General features: G+C 35.0%; 1 protein-coding gene across 10 annotated transcripts in view; it reads left to right on the top strand.

Annotated features, from left to right (window-relative positions):
* HLCS (holocarboxylase synthetase) overlaps positions 1 to 15,018 on the top strand; it is a 114,785-nt gene that overhangs the window by 10,494 nt on the left and 89,273 nt on the right. For 7 of the 10 annotated variants that reach the window (XR_014939516.1, XM_032448882.2, XM_085529298.1 and 4 more), the window contains one exon: positions 1,034 to 1,216. Coding sequence is in view for 8 of the 10 variants with exons in the window: in XM_032448882.2 (XP_032304773.2) it covers positions 1,034 to 1,216 (183 nt within the window). In the remaining 2 variants the exon portion in view is untranslated. Of the gene's footprint in view, positions 1 to 360; positions 434 to 1,033; positions 1,217 to 10,575; positions 10,772 to 11,635; positions 11,933 to 15,018 lie in introns of those variants that run through there. The other 3 variants (XR_014939518.1, XM_085529309.1, XM_085529313.1) reach the window with 3 other exon arrangements.

Below are 15,018 nucleotides of genomic sequence, written 5' to 3'. Positions count from 1 at the left end.
AAAGAAAAAAAAAAAAAAGAAAAAAAAAAAGGATGTTACAGTGTAGCTTCAAAAATCAGATTAAAAGGATTAGAGTGTCATTTTATAATTTCAAATGACTTTCAGTTTGGATTTGAGAGAGCTCATTGTTTTCCTTTCAGGAGGCTGACAGTGACATCAGCCATTAAATATTCTGCAACAGAGACTTGTTGTTTCCCTTTTTTCTGTACTCTTTTGTTGTCCATTTGTTCTACCCACCCTGGCTACCTTCAGCAAATTTCTCAGAATTTTAGTGAAATAGATCATCAATAAAAGATGAAGAACATCATTAAAATGTGCAAAATGGGAGAAATTAACACAGTGACTTTTGATTTTCATCAGATGTGTGTCCCTGAAGCAGTATACAAGGGCATCTAAACATTCTGAAACAGCCAAATAAAAGTAGGCCTTGAAGGTATTTAATTTCTTCTGTTAAACAACTGCTTAAGCCCTGAGATTTCTTTATGTTCAAAGTCCTTTTCTGGGGTTCTGATCTACTGTTTGAAGACATTTCTTTAGCTGCACTTTTGGCTACTTAATGTGTGTGACTCAATAAGGATGTGTTCTGGCAGACTTCTGTTGATCTTGTGCAACCTCTGATAAAGGTTATTCAATATTAATGCAATTCTGATTTTGCACAAGCCAGAATATGACTAATGTTGCTGTTGGTTTTAAGATGCCCTCTTGCAGTAGTTTGAGTTAATGAATGTATACAAGTTTGAACTTCTCCTTCAGAAGAAATGAGTTATTGTGTAGATGTTAGATAAAATTGTTATATACTAGCAACTGTGTTCCCTGAATGTTAAGATATGAATAGATACTCCCTAGTTGTTAGTAGGGTGATAGTATCCAAAATGTAGGTGTGATGAATATGTGAGAAACTTTTCAGTTATGCTATTTATGCAACCACAGTCAGGATGGAGCTGTTTTAGTTGAGCACATCTCTCTGTGCCAGTATAAAATGTATAATCCAGCAAAATGATTGTTTAAATTCTCTTTGCACGTATCCTACCAGGTGCATTTGGAACTGGATACCAATTCTATGGATATCCAAACTGAAGAGGATTTTAATTTGCTTAAGATGAGCAATCCCAAGAGATACGAAGTTCTCAAGGAGATTTTGATATCACTTGGCCTGAGTTGTGAATTAAATGAAATTCCTATGTTGACGCCTATTTACCTTCTCTCTTCTGATGAGGTAAGGCTTCTACTTACATTTCAGTTGCCTGGCAGTTACATGACAAGGCAAATTCAGTGTTCACTTTCAACATGGCTGGTCAGTGTGGTGGGTTGGTTTGTTGTTGTTTTTTGTTGTTTTTTTTTAAGAGCTTTGTCATGAATGAACAAAAAGCTTAATTTCTACTCTGTTATTTTATTACCTGTTTATGGTAGTTTTGAATTTAACAATGAGAGCATATTTACTGTCTATTTTAAGAGTTTTGCTTACTTATATGCTTCTGAGTATCAAACATAAATCTGTGATAAGCTATGGAAGGAACTAATTTAAGCAATGGGAACTGTTTTTCTTTAAAACTAGGTGGAAAGTTCTGTATGGGTTGGGAACATAGATCACACGACATAAAATTGTGTGACAGGCAGATCAGTAGCAGAGCCAGACTAACTCATAATTCTGCAAGCCAATTCTTTGTCATTTCTCTTCACTTAATTCCATTTACTGCTATGAATCTGAGTGTTCAGCTTCATGACAGTGCACAGTGATGTGCAGGAGCAGGCTTTGCCTCTGAAGACCAATGCAAAGAATGCATTGAATACTCCAGCTTTTTCTACAGTGTTTGTCACTAGATTCTTCCCCATGCATCAAGGAGAAAAGCACCAAGGCTTTCCTTGAATAACTTCTTTGAAGTTGAAAATCATTGTAACCCATACTTCCTACTGCTACTGTCCGGCACTAAATTAACTCTAGGATATTTAACTTCCTGAGTTTCATCTGTAGATACCCGAGTTATGTTTTTATATGCTTATTGCAATACCTGTCCTTGTTTCTACTTTACATACATTCTTTTTCTACATTAGTTCATTGAATTCTCCCTGTTTAACCAATCAAGCCTGGTCTTTCTGCATAACAGTGTTTTATAGCAAAGTTCTTCATAAAGATATTATACAAATGAGTTATATTGCCTGGGTAACCTTCCCTGTGTGATTTCTTTCCAAGGAATCCTAACAAGCAATTCCTTGAATAAGCTGGAATCTACTTTCCCAGGACATAACCCTCCCATTTACCTTCCTAGCCTTTCTTCAGATCGTATATTCTCATCATTGCTGCAGTCAGTGCAACTGTCTGTGACCAAATTTGAAACAAGCACTTGTCTCTCTGCCTGCAGTAAACTCAAAAGAATCAGTTTTGTGTCTGCTTGGAAGACAAAAAAGTAAATTAAAACTCATTTAAGTTAGCTAATTTTTATCCAAACTTGCCATCTAGTGGCACATTACAGGTTGCAGTCCATTAATGGTTTTCTTAAATATACATACTATATAGCTAAATCTCACACCAAAATTGTTTTGTAAATGTTGTTTCTCCATAGTATATTTTATTTTCACTGTGGCCATAGCATGTTTCCAGGATATTGTGTGAGATGAAGTTGCAACTTGTGTGTAAGAACTACAGTTAATAATGAAGAAATAACACAGGAAAATAAGTAAAGAAGTATGCAGTAGGTGAGCTTTCTAACAAGTTACTTATGTTAAACATGACATATGTAGAAAAATAAGTTTTCTCATTTTTCTATATACAGTGAAATGTATATATAATTTCAGAAATACTTAAACAAGATATAGGTTTACAGCATATATCAGATGTATTGGAAAGGGAAGTTGAGGAGCTGCCTTGAAAGCTTTGTTATTCTTGAACTTTGATCTATTTTCTATGTCATTATTGAGAGTATTTGCCATATGGGTCTCTGGGATGTACTGGAGTGTATATGCCTTTCCTGAGAGATTAACCAAGTTAATCACTGGCAACAAGTGATTTTTTGATTTATTTATTTATTTATTACATTTTTCTGTATTAAGAAATGCGATGATAAGTCACTGATGAACAGGCAAGCTCATAATGTCTTGATAGCAGCTGCCAATAGCAGATACTTAGGCAAAAATGGAAGAATGACACATGTGGTGCTCCTCCTTTCTAAGAGCTGGCAGTTCATTAATTCATTTCTTTTTCAAGCTGAAGGTTGCATCTGTAACCACTCCATGTAAAAATCACTAACCTCGACAGATTTTTTCTAATTCTACTAAGAAGCTATGAGCTCATTTTGCTTATATGTGAGAAATATTTGATTTTGTTCTTTATTTTCTACTGCATTAAGAAAAACCCTTTTTTCCTTGTTTTTAGCACTTTGAATTTTACATACTATTTGACTTAGCTATTTTTTTCCCTTCAATTTACAGTAGATCTGTTTCCTGTTCTATGTGGTTTATTTGGTTTATCCTAGCTATTCCCTTTCCTTTTTATCACTCCATGACTTCCACCATACCTAATACCTTCTACACTTTGAACTTTAGGTAAAACTTACTCAGCTTTATTGAATGAGTAATATCTTCCTCAGCCCCAAATTTCTGAACAGTCTTTCATTACATTATCAGTGCAACATTGTTAACTTGTAGTTCTTTCTGCCTACTCTCTTAGGAGAGGTCTTAGGAGAACTACAGATCAGTATATGAAGAAATTAGCAAATATATAATTATCTACCACATAGCAACCTCCATTTAAAATTAATTTTCTTCAAAAAAAAAAAAAAAAATTAGAAAGACAGATGTTAATATTTTTTGCCTTTAGCATATGAAACAAAAATCTATTTTGAGATGAAATGTCATATATTTGGGAAGAAATATTTAAACTTTTGACCCGATTTATACTGAAAATTACATAATTTTACCATTGGAGAAAAGTGTTAGAGGTAGAATGGTCAAACTTTTAAGTGATGTATCGGCTTCTTAAGGCTTTGCTGCTAGATTTGTGCTGCTGATGTTCTAAAACAGGCAGAGATCTCCAGCTTTTCTGTGGTGAAGCTGGAGACAGAGTGAGTTAGAGGCTGTACTAATTGAGCATTGAATGTTATTTACTCTTAGATGAATAACTGATTCTAAACAATGGAAGTTATATCACAGTGTTACCTCTCTTGGGGCAACATATTTATGTTACTTGTCAATAGGAAGTTAAAATATCAGACTGAGATGTCAAACTGGAAAATAAAAGTTGAACAAGTTATGTGTGGCACTTTACAAATAATATTAGTACTGTGAGTAATTCCCATATCTCAGGTATTTTCAATTTTATTCTTTTTTCCTTTGTTTCTTTTGTTTACTTGACTGTTTCTAAAAATGGCCACAGTTTGATATTGAAATTCTGGTATTATTGTGGCTTTGAATTCAAGTAAAAGCTCTTTTTAAAAACTTTTTTTTTTTTTTTTTTTTTTTTTTAATATAAATTATACATTTTATATATGGCCCATGACAATTCCTCTTAAAACTCAAAGCAGCTGGGGCAAGCCAAAAGGTTGAACACCTCTCCTCTAATACCTGAATAATGGATGATACTGTCTGTCTGGTTAGAGGTTCATGTCTTACCATATGGAATTATGCTAGTCAAATCCTCAGCTCATGTTGGCTTCTATTGGTGATGAAAGATTGCTATGACAGCTTGTATGTTTTATTCATGGTCTCCTTTCTTGTAAATACAGTGTAAGATAATGGGCCTGGAAAGCAGCAACGCTCAAGGCAACTCTTTCATCACAGGGTTTTTTACACTAAGACTTGCAAGTAAGGTTTACTTCCGATATGACATTTAAAATTCAGTTAGCTGGGGAAAAACATTTTATTGATATAGTGCTACAACAACAATGAAGGCAGTGTTTGAAAGGCCGATCATTTGTTGGGTAAAAGTTAAGTTTAATCTACAGAACTTGTTGGTCTTAGAAGTTGTTTTAGTGTCAAGTATGGATATTGAAATACAGGGCTTTTCTACTCTCTTTGATCTGATACAACACGGTCAAGCAAATTGTAAGCTTGTGTAGTTCTTTAAAAACAAAATTTTGTGTCACCATAGTGCAAGTAAAATGTAAGTGTTTAAACAAATGGTGATCACTGTATGCCTGTTATCTGGCCCCCATATGCTCAGTGGTAGCTTCAAGCATAGAGATCTGATTATTTCTGCAGCTTTGCCTTGAAACCCTCAGATATTTACTCTTTCACATTAGCATTATAAAGGATATTTTTTTTCAGAAATGAAGGCTAGGATTGTATTTTATTGCTCTAAGTTTCAGCACAACATATTCTTGGTTTCATGGAAACTGGAAAAAAAAGTTCACTCCTCAAAGTATGGGAGATATTTGAAAGAATAGTGATTATCTCCATTAGGAAACTTGTTATTCCCACACATTTGCTCGTCTGATGCTTCTTAGACTTGACGAGTGACTCAGGCTGTGTTTGGCTGAGTCAGTTTTTTCATCATCTTCCAAATGAATGGCAGCCAAATCATGAAATATAAGCAGTCTTTGTTGCTTAGGCTAAGCTAGTAGCCATCTTTTAAATGGTATGCTCTTCTGGAATAATAACAGGGCAGTACAAAGATATTTACTGAAGTTTGAATTTGAGGGATTTAACCTTTGTTTATTGGAGACAGAGAATAATTTAAAAGTATAAATGAAAATCTCTTGCACTTCAGACTTGCTTTTAGAGGACACTTTGAGATCCAGAATAGCATGCTCAAACATAAACAGTAAAGGTGAATTTGTGTATTTGAATAGCTGGGGTACATCACAGCAGAATCAACTGGGCCAGTTCTACATTTTGAGCTGCAGTTCCAAAATCCAATTCTGTGATGCCATCGTCTGCTTGAAAATTCCAAGTCCATTATGTCAGCAAAGAGAGTATGAAGTTACTTTATCCTGAGTAAATCTTTCTTTGAGGATGGGAAATTTGATCTCCTAGCTAGCGCTATAATGAACATAGATTTCAGGGTACATTTTAAGTCAGTTTTTCTGAAATATTTCCATATGTATTAGTGCCTATTGTAGAACTTGAGATCCAACTGCAAAACTCGTATTTAATAAAGTGTTAAAGTTATAAAAAGTTACACTAAAGTTCAAAAGCCTGTTCGTTTTTGTTATCTGATAACTTTGTGCTTAAAAGTGTATCATCTACAGAACAGGAGACTTACTTGTTCTTTTGTATCATCCACAAAGTGTGAGCATTGTTCTTGTCTTTTAGCCAGCGGGACAAAAAACAGGAGCCTTTTGGAAAGATTTTTTTCCAGAAAGGCAATTTGCTTCTTGCTTTAAGTTCAGGAGTAACCTGAGAGCTGAGAAAACCGGTGAATGAAATGCATGCTGTTGTGAGCTATCTTATGAGCACTGGTGAATAGTTTGTGTCTGGATTTTTTACTTTTGTTTATGTATTATTATTATCATTTCAGTTGAACTCTGCCTTACTGCCAGAAGTCCTTGTATGTGAAAGCATTGACAATTTGTCTTTTGGCTAGAAGGTAGATATCTTTTAGTGAAGGTAATTCTGGAAAAAAGGAGCCTGTAACATAAATGAACAATGTAAATATAGGTGTACCTGTCAAACACCCTACTTTATGTGTTGATTTTCTATCATTCTGAATGGAATGACCTTCTAAGAGGGGATAGGTATTTGTCAGTCAGCAGCAGTTAAAGTGGTGAGGATATGTACAGGGACTGTTTCGTGTCTTGGCACTTCAGAGGTCTGCTGGACAGAGGAAAATAGAAAATTGTTCATCTGAAAGCTGTCTTTGCCCTGACTGAGGTAATAAGCTGCTGCAGATTCCTATTTTTCAGAATGGCTGAGGTTGGAAGGGGCCTTTTGTTGGTCATCTGGTCCAACCTTCTGCTTAAGCAGGGCAGCTTAGAGCATGTTGCCCAGGACCATGTCTAAGTTGCTTTTGAAGATGACAGATGGATGTAGAGTAAGCACTGTGTATCTTCCTCTGTTCCCATCTGATCTCTGTTATTCTATGTACCTGTATTTGCATAGTTTCCTCTTACAGGTCTGCTGGATCTGCCCAAATGTAACTGTGACTGAAACACACACCTCGTTCTTGTCTCCTCCCAGCTGGCAGGCCTGTCTGTATTAATGAGGCAGTAACTTGTGGGGGACTGAGTGTTGCTGTGAAGGAAGGAAGGGGCTGTCACGTGGAAAGTGGGATAGGGGAACTTGGGGACATAGTGATCGATGAGGTACAATGATACCAGCTCTAAGTATAACTACAGTTATACTGGTGGAGTCATAGACCATGGGAGTGTTCAAGAAACGTCTGGATGTTGTGTTGATGAATATGATTTAGCCGGGAAGTATTGGGAATGGTTGGACTAGATGATCTTCTAGGTCTTTTCCAACCTTGATAATTCTCTGATTCTGTGATACAGTTGGTCATTTTATGGGGTGAAGCAATGACTTGAAGGCTTGCTGATGCCTGTGCTCATCTCCCTAGATGATGGAGATGATGGGTGAAACCAAGAGAGGTATTTGAAATAACAATAGCAACTGCATGTAGGGGTTGTGGACAAAAAGATTATGAAGGGTGTAGTGCTTAAACTATTTGATACAATCACAGGAAACTAGGCTTTCCTGGCTCTCTGTTTGGATGCTACATATTTAACCTGTCATATAGTGCAAAAAAAACTAATAAACTATAAATGGATTTTTGGTAACTTTTGGGAAAAGAACTTAAGTATCTAACAGAAATTGCTTTTTGTAGATGCTAACTCTGTTATAGAGGCTCTTACTGACAGCTGAGTTTGCTTCTACTGGCTCTATAATTATCAGAAGGCTAAATTATTTCTCAATTACTTGTTCATACTTGCGTGTTTCTTCATGCTTCTGTTTGGATCTCTGGATTGATGAATTACTGGTGTACAGCCAGTATTTTCAGTGAATTCACCAGGGAATAGACTGTCTAGCATTGTGAGACTTCAGTATTGATCACCTACCTGGTGTTGGCATTGCATTAAGATCAACAAGAATCCCTATTCCTCTAAGAAGCTGGAAGCAGTGGAGGCTTTTTATACAGCTCTTTGAGTGAGGAAAGGTACCTTACCGCTAGGGGTCACTTATTAGCTAAATTTAGAGAACACATTGAAAAGCCAATAATATGGAAGGGATGGAAAAGACTTTATACACAGTGCATTGTGTTTAGATTTGCATTAAAATTTCTGTGTGCATTTGCAGCAACTGGCCTATATAGTATTTCCTCAATTTTAAAACTGTGTTGTAAATGTTACAAGATCAATGATATGTAGTGTCAAAAATACAGTAAAACATTTGAAATTAGGAAATCTTGATGAAAGATGAGAGAGACTCTGAAAGTGGAACCAAGTAATTCCAGGTGGTTGCTTCCTAAAGTTATCGTTCACTTTTCTGCTATTACACTCCAGGGAATACTTAACATGTATCGGTGGGAGGGAAAAAAAGAAATGTGGCAAATATTCCCTTTCTTTTACATTTATTTTGTTAAGAAAGTGTTTGGGTGTTTTTTCCTTGTGCAATAGCCGCAAAATGCTGTTTAAGTTGAACAGTGGTGAATAACAAACTTCAGTTGCATTACAGTTTGTAAACAACTTTTGACTATGTACTGAGTTGGTAAATACATTGGACAATCATTTAGAAAGCACAAGAAGCTTGGAGAAATGAAAGAAAATACCTAGCTTATAGCAACATCCGTGAAAAGGCTCTTAATGCTGCTGTGAGAGCTAAAATCTAGCCTTTGTACTGGGGAGCATTTAATCTTATTTAGAACCAGCTCTGATATGAAATTGGTGTGTGCTGACATCTAACCAAAGTGCAATTTATTGAAATTTTATTCTGCCATGTTTCAGGGCTTGCTTTATTCAAATCAATATGCAAATCAATACTTCACTGTCATTTTCTTCTGTAGGTGTGAACTTTCTGTACTGTATAGAGTAGAAGATATAAGCTATTCTGAAACTATAATGATGTGATATATATTTAAAGCTTTTCAGAGCTAAGTGTTCATCTTTTCTGTTAATTTCTCACCCTTGAAATTATAGCTTATAGTATTTTGACTGAATACTCTTTCTTGAATACAGGTCATTCAGTGTAGAGCGGTGCTAGCCAGTGTGTGAGGCTGAATTTTTTTTTGTTTTCAGTTTATGTTTGAGTTTGCAATAAGAATCTAAGTAAAAAATGCTGAAATCCACAGTGGCAAATTAATCCATAGTCATGTTGGCTGTGCATCTAGAACAGGCATACATTCTAACTTAATGCAAAGGCTTCAATTAAAGTGACTGGTTTTGGATTTGGTTTCAGCACTCTGTTAGTTGTAACTGTTAAACCTTCTGGAGTCAGAGTTCATCTGCCTTTGAGCAGATGGGTGATTTTAGATAGCAAGAATCCATAACTTGTGACAAACGCTCTGGAGATCCATGGCAATTTGGCATTGATTCATTTACTATGACCTCACTGGTAAAGATCTGACAAAAGTGGAGTATTTCCAAACTTAAAAAACTTGAGATTCTCTGACTGTTGGTGGGGCCTGTAGCTAATTTATGTAAGTGAGACTGGGAAAATGAGAACAGGCTTGGCATCAGCTGGAGTCCTGTGAGATGCTATCATGTTACTGTTGCTCAGAAATGACGATACATTTCCACAATGGGAAATCATCATAGTGGTTATCTAACAATTTAATTAGGGCTTCATTCGTGTATTTACTTTAAAACAAACTATAGCTAGGTGTTACAGGATCATGCATTTTAATTAGAGGTAGAAGTTGAGTAAGTAAGAGGAAATACGAGTCAAAACAAGACAAACTGCAAACACTGTCTGTTATTTGAACAGTGTATTTATCACACTGAAGTCTTCTGAATGTATTTCTTTAACTGTCAGCAATTCTCTGACAATTCAGCTACTCAATAATGTTGTTGATACCTTATGAAGAAGTTCATTATTGTGAGAAAAAGAATAATTCACAACAAAAAGCTTTTTAATTAAGTTTATTGAGCTGACATTCCCGTATTCTCAGAGTTTGCTGTACAAATGTTTATACTGGAGAATATGGAGAATGCAAAAAATATTTCAAGTGTGGCTTCTGTCAGTAGTTGGTAAGAAGAGGTTGACTTACAAATGCGTTCATTTTTTGACAGTTCATTTTAAGAAATGATTAATAAGAAATGATTTGAGGTTTCTGCCATGTTGAGGAAATCCTGAAATTCCAGGTGCAGTGGGAATGGAATTTAGCATGTGACTATCTGGCTGACTTTATGCAGTTCTTGTATATTATACAAATATTACAAATATTACAAATTTGTAAATCATTTTACCCAATTACTTGGCAGTTCTAGTGGTGGCATTAATTAGAGGATTTATACAAGTAATGAAGCAAGGTTTCACAATTATTTGAAGAAATTCAGTTAAAAAAGGAAAATCAGAATACATTTTGTTTTCCCAGTAATGTATTTTTCTTTTGCCCGTGAAAGTATCCTCTTGAAAGATGCTGCAGTCACGTCTATCAAGCAGTTCTTACAGTTATGGGCAGAACTGCCTGATTTTATATCTTTGCAGGATTTGAACCAGTCACTGTTCTTTATCTGTGTCAGCACCAAAGAATCAACAGCACTGCTGGAGTTCTGTACCTGAGTGCAGTACTGAGTCTCTATATGATTACATCTTCTTTTAGTAGCCATACTGGCAACTTCAGGTTTCAGAAATGAAGTCCTCTTTCTTTAACCCTTTGTACATGGACGATATAATAGAGATTATGAAAATGAGACTGGACTAGAGAAAAAGACCTGAAAAAAGTAGAGATGTGAATTTTTCGTCATTTAAATTGGAGCATGACTCTTCACTGATGAGGATAAGAATTTTTTTGAGAGGAAAAAACCTGAAGAACTACTTGGTCTTCTTTGATACTTGATGAAAGAGAAAGCAAATGCTGTGTGGGTGGAGAGAGAGGAGTGGGGCAACAGCTGAAGAGGCAGAGGTAAGAAGTGAGTTTTAATCGCATGGAAAACAACTTCTGTTGCTGCATATTCTAGCATTCCCCACAGCTGCTAGTTATAATGCATATTTAAAAAACACTGGTCATCAAATAACGTTAATTTAAGCAATAACGTTACCTAGACAAACTGAAAGTAAACATCGGACTTCCAACTATTAAATGATAATCACTTTATTCAGTCTCTTGTTTCTCTGTCTGTTTAGTTCAAGGAACAGAGACCCAAATTGTCTCTATTTAACCAAGGATAAATTAATCATTAGATGTCACAGTCTGAGTGTGCAGATTTTCTCTGTAGCTTGAGTTCATTAGCTTTCATGGAGCTATTCTGAATCTTTATTTATTTTTCATTTTATTATTCAAGATCATTCCTGAAACTTTTTATTTCCATCTGATTTGTTAACTGTCTGATTTGGGAATGTTAATCAAGAGTCTTCAACACAGGTTCATAGTTAGTCAGTTAGATGTTCATCTTCTGAGTAGATAGCACAGGGCTATCTTATAGTGTTTTAAAGCTTTTACTCCATTCTGTTGCGATTTTTGATTTTTAGAAGTGTTGTCTAGGTAGGAAGTTGTAGTTTTTGTCTTTGTTTCTCTATGACTCTTGGCTATTTTTTTTCTTTTTAGTATTATTACAGGGCTCTGTATTTCAGCTTTACCGTTTTCATGGTCAGACAATGTCTGGAAGGCCGATACAACCATGTGAATTGGGAGCGGGAATCATCTTTCATTCACAGGCTGCTCAGCCAGAGTGAAAAATCATATTAACCTGTATTGTTACTCCACGTAAAAGCTTTCACACCTTGTCAAAGTGCTTAACCTCACTACTGCTCTGCAGTCACTAAACCTTTCCAATAGCATGTATTATAGTCCATACACAGCAAGCATTTACTACTTAAATAAATGTACAAAGTTTTACCAGAAGGTTGTTTTTTGTTTATTGTATCCACTTCCCTATTCCCCCACCCTCCTTCTTTGATGGCATTTCCTAACCTGGGTTAATAACACATTTTAATGGGCAGAGTCTGAAAAATGAATTCAGGTGTGCTATTCAGTGGAGTCCTAAGGCAAGAGCCTGTTTCTGTGCATTGTATTGTATTAATACTAGTCTCCTTAAGCTGTATTCAATATAGAATATTATAATTTCTGTTAATGAATTTCACTTCAGAAAGCTTTATTTGACAGATTGTGTCTTCCCTCAACTGTTATAACAGTGATAGAAAATAAATATTCATAAGCACATAAACAGACGGTTATCCTCAGAAACAAGTCAAGGGAATCAAAAGTCCATCAGAGTAAATAACGTGCCATTTTTGTAAATGGCTCTGAATGCTTGTATTTGCTTCCATTGATCATTTCTCTTACACTGCTTCTTTCTTGAGACTTTTCTTGTTTATTTCTTTGAGTGCAGTGTTTCCCAATTTGCTGTTGAAAAAAAAATAGAAAACAACCATATTTCAGTCATGAGTTCTGTTTTCCACTGCATTGTCTATAGTATGATAACTTCTGCATGTCAGTTTGGTCTCTTGGAATAGAGCTAGTGGTGTGTGACTTGTTTAAAGTGAGCTCACTCCTGGAGTGGCTTAAGGGAGAAGGATTTGTCATCTTAAATGTTCATCCGTATCCCCACGAGGGCTAAGTGTGATTCATGTCCACCTTTGAATGACAAATTGCATTTTTGTTTATTTATTTGTTTGTGGGTTTTTTTTTTCTTCCCAGTTTACCTCTGATAATTGCAGGAATGCTTTCAGATGGCTGCTGTCTGGGGAGGCTGGTTCTAAGGCTAGTTTCACAAGCTACCTCAGTATCACAAATCTCATAGTTATAGGCAGGTGTACTGTGTGTTTGGCTACTATTTGGATATTCTTTTCTCTTTGGGTAAAAAAGTTACTTATTTCTTTTGAACATGAGCATTAGATATGAAAGAACTGCTATGTGTTCAAAAAGAACAACAAAACCAAAACACAAACTAAAAGTGAATGTAAGAGCGGTTTGTATTTTTTACAGCTAATCACTATAGTATGTGCACATGAATACTGTATTTTTTCCATATTTTGTAAGAAAAATGTATTAATTTATAAGTTGAATATAATCAAGACTTTCTTCAGTCAATTTGATACCAACATTTTATACTACTATATATGATGTATTTGTAAAGTATGAAGCTTAACTTTTTTTTTTTTTTTTTTTTTTTCACTGAATAGAAAATGTTAGTTTATTATTATTGTTATAAATAATCCCATGCTGCCATGCTCATGTTTTTCAGGATCCTGGATTAGGAAGGATGTCATATTTGCAATGAACTTCAGTAGTTGTTATTTTAATGCTGTTGTACTCTCTTTAGAGTATGTGTACTATAAATAAGATGCTATGCATATTCTTACCTTTATAACATATAATTCCCAAGCAAATCTACTTTTCTAGGATACTTCTTTTATCATATTTTATTTATTTATAAACTCTTAGGCCAACCCAAATAAGTTTTAGGAAGAGTAGTAAAATGTATACTACAGGTTGAACATAAGCTCTACAACTTTATAGATGTAACTGTATTGTAATCTCTTTGAGTTACGGAACATTTGAAAGCATGTTGTGGTCTCACCCCAATGCTTAATAAACATTTCTTTAGCTCAGCCCTCTCCTTGCAGTTTTGCAGAACTAGGATTTGCTTTTATGAAGAGGCAAAACCTAGATGCAGTAGAAAGTTTGTCATTCAGGTCTAATGCATATTTACAGTGCTCAGAAGAGAATCCTTGGCTCCTATGCCCCTATTTCATATTCATGAACACTAGCTTCACTCACATTTTATATACATAAATCTGCTGAAAAGCAAAGCTAACCTGATGGAAAACCTTAAACTAGGAATGGTGTATTATCAGTGCTAAGAAAAAATATTTTCTTATGTTTTATTTACTTAACTCATTCTACTATGGATTCCAAGGTTTTCAGCAAACAATTGTATCCTCAGTTGGAAAAAGTTTTGGTACCAAATAGAAATTCTATTATGTGATAGCTGTTTAACAGAGCCAGTTTTACCAGCTGAATATATTGCATCTAATTTATTGCCCTATTAGCTGAGAACAAAATTCTTCTGTATTTTTTCTAGTTAATGCAGAATACTTTTGAGAGCAATTTAAAGTAAACGCATGTAACGTTTAGGGTTATACTGTAATTTATTCTTCTAAATGTGGCTTTGATCCTATTTTAAAAACAGAACAAAATACGACTTCAGGCTAATATGCATAATGCTCATATTTTAGTGCCAAAATGGAGTGTCTTTCCACTTCTGCATGGTTTCTCTGTACTTATTTTTAGCATGGTTGTGTGTATGCTCAACATACTATGCACTGTTCTTTAAAAAAAAACAAAACACGTATACACAAAAAAACCCCAAAACAGTGCTGTTATGAAGTAGGTGTCACAAAGAAATAAATGGGCAAAACATAATTTATTGTGCCCTTTTTTTCTGGTAAGATAAATCAACACCTACTAGTCCTCTGATTTATCAGGCCTTTCATTGCGGTACTTGCTTTTGTGAAGTGTTATGTAGTGAAGTTGTGTCAAAGGTAGACCTTGTTCTTATTGATCCTTTACCCTCAAAGTCAACTTTATGGAGTGCTGCAGCAAATGTGCCTCAATTACTGTATTATATTCTGAAAGCAGTTCGCATTGTATACATGTTCATCTGCAGTTTAATTACTGAGGGTAAACAGCTATGTAATACTAAAGGTTTGCATTGTATTTTTGGGTAACTTTTAAAAATTCTCTTTAAAACTTAATTGTGGATGTTAGAAAATTATTTTTTGTGCATGTTTGTATGCTTAAATGTAGCACAATAATAGCATGCAATTACAATTTTGCTTGGCTTAAAGCATGATTAAGTTCAATTCTCAAGTGATTTTTCTCTGAGTTGTGAATTCTAAGGGATTTTAGCATCCGAATATGTGCTATTGCATTCAAAAGTTTTCTGATAAGATTTGAAACTGGTTTGGCAAGTATTACCCAAAGGA

Source organism: Coturnix japonica, chromosome 1 (assembly GCF_054131305.1).
Source record: "Coturnix japonica strain WE chromosome 1, WE-NBRP24, whole genome shotgun sequence".
Classification (NCBI taxonomy): Eukaryota; Metazoa; Chordata; class Aves; order Galliformes; family Phasianidae; genus Coturnix; species Coturnix japonica.
This window is presented reverse-complemented; position numbering and strand designations above follow the sequence as displayed.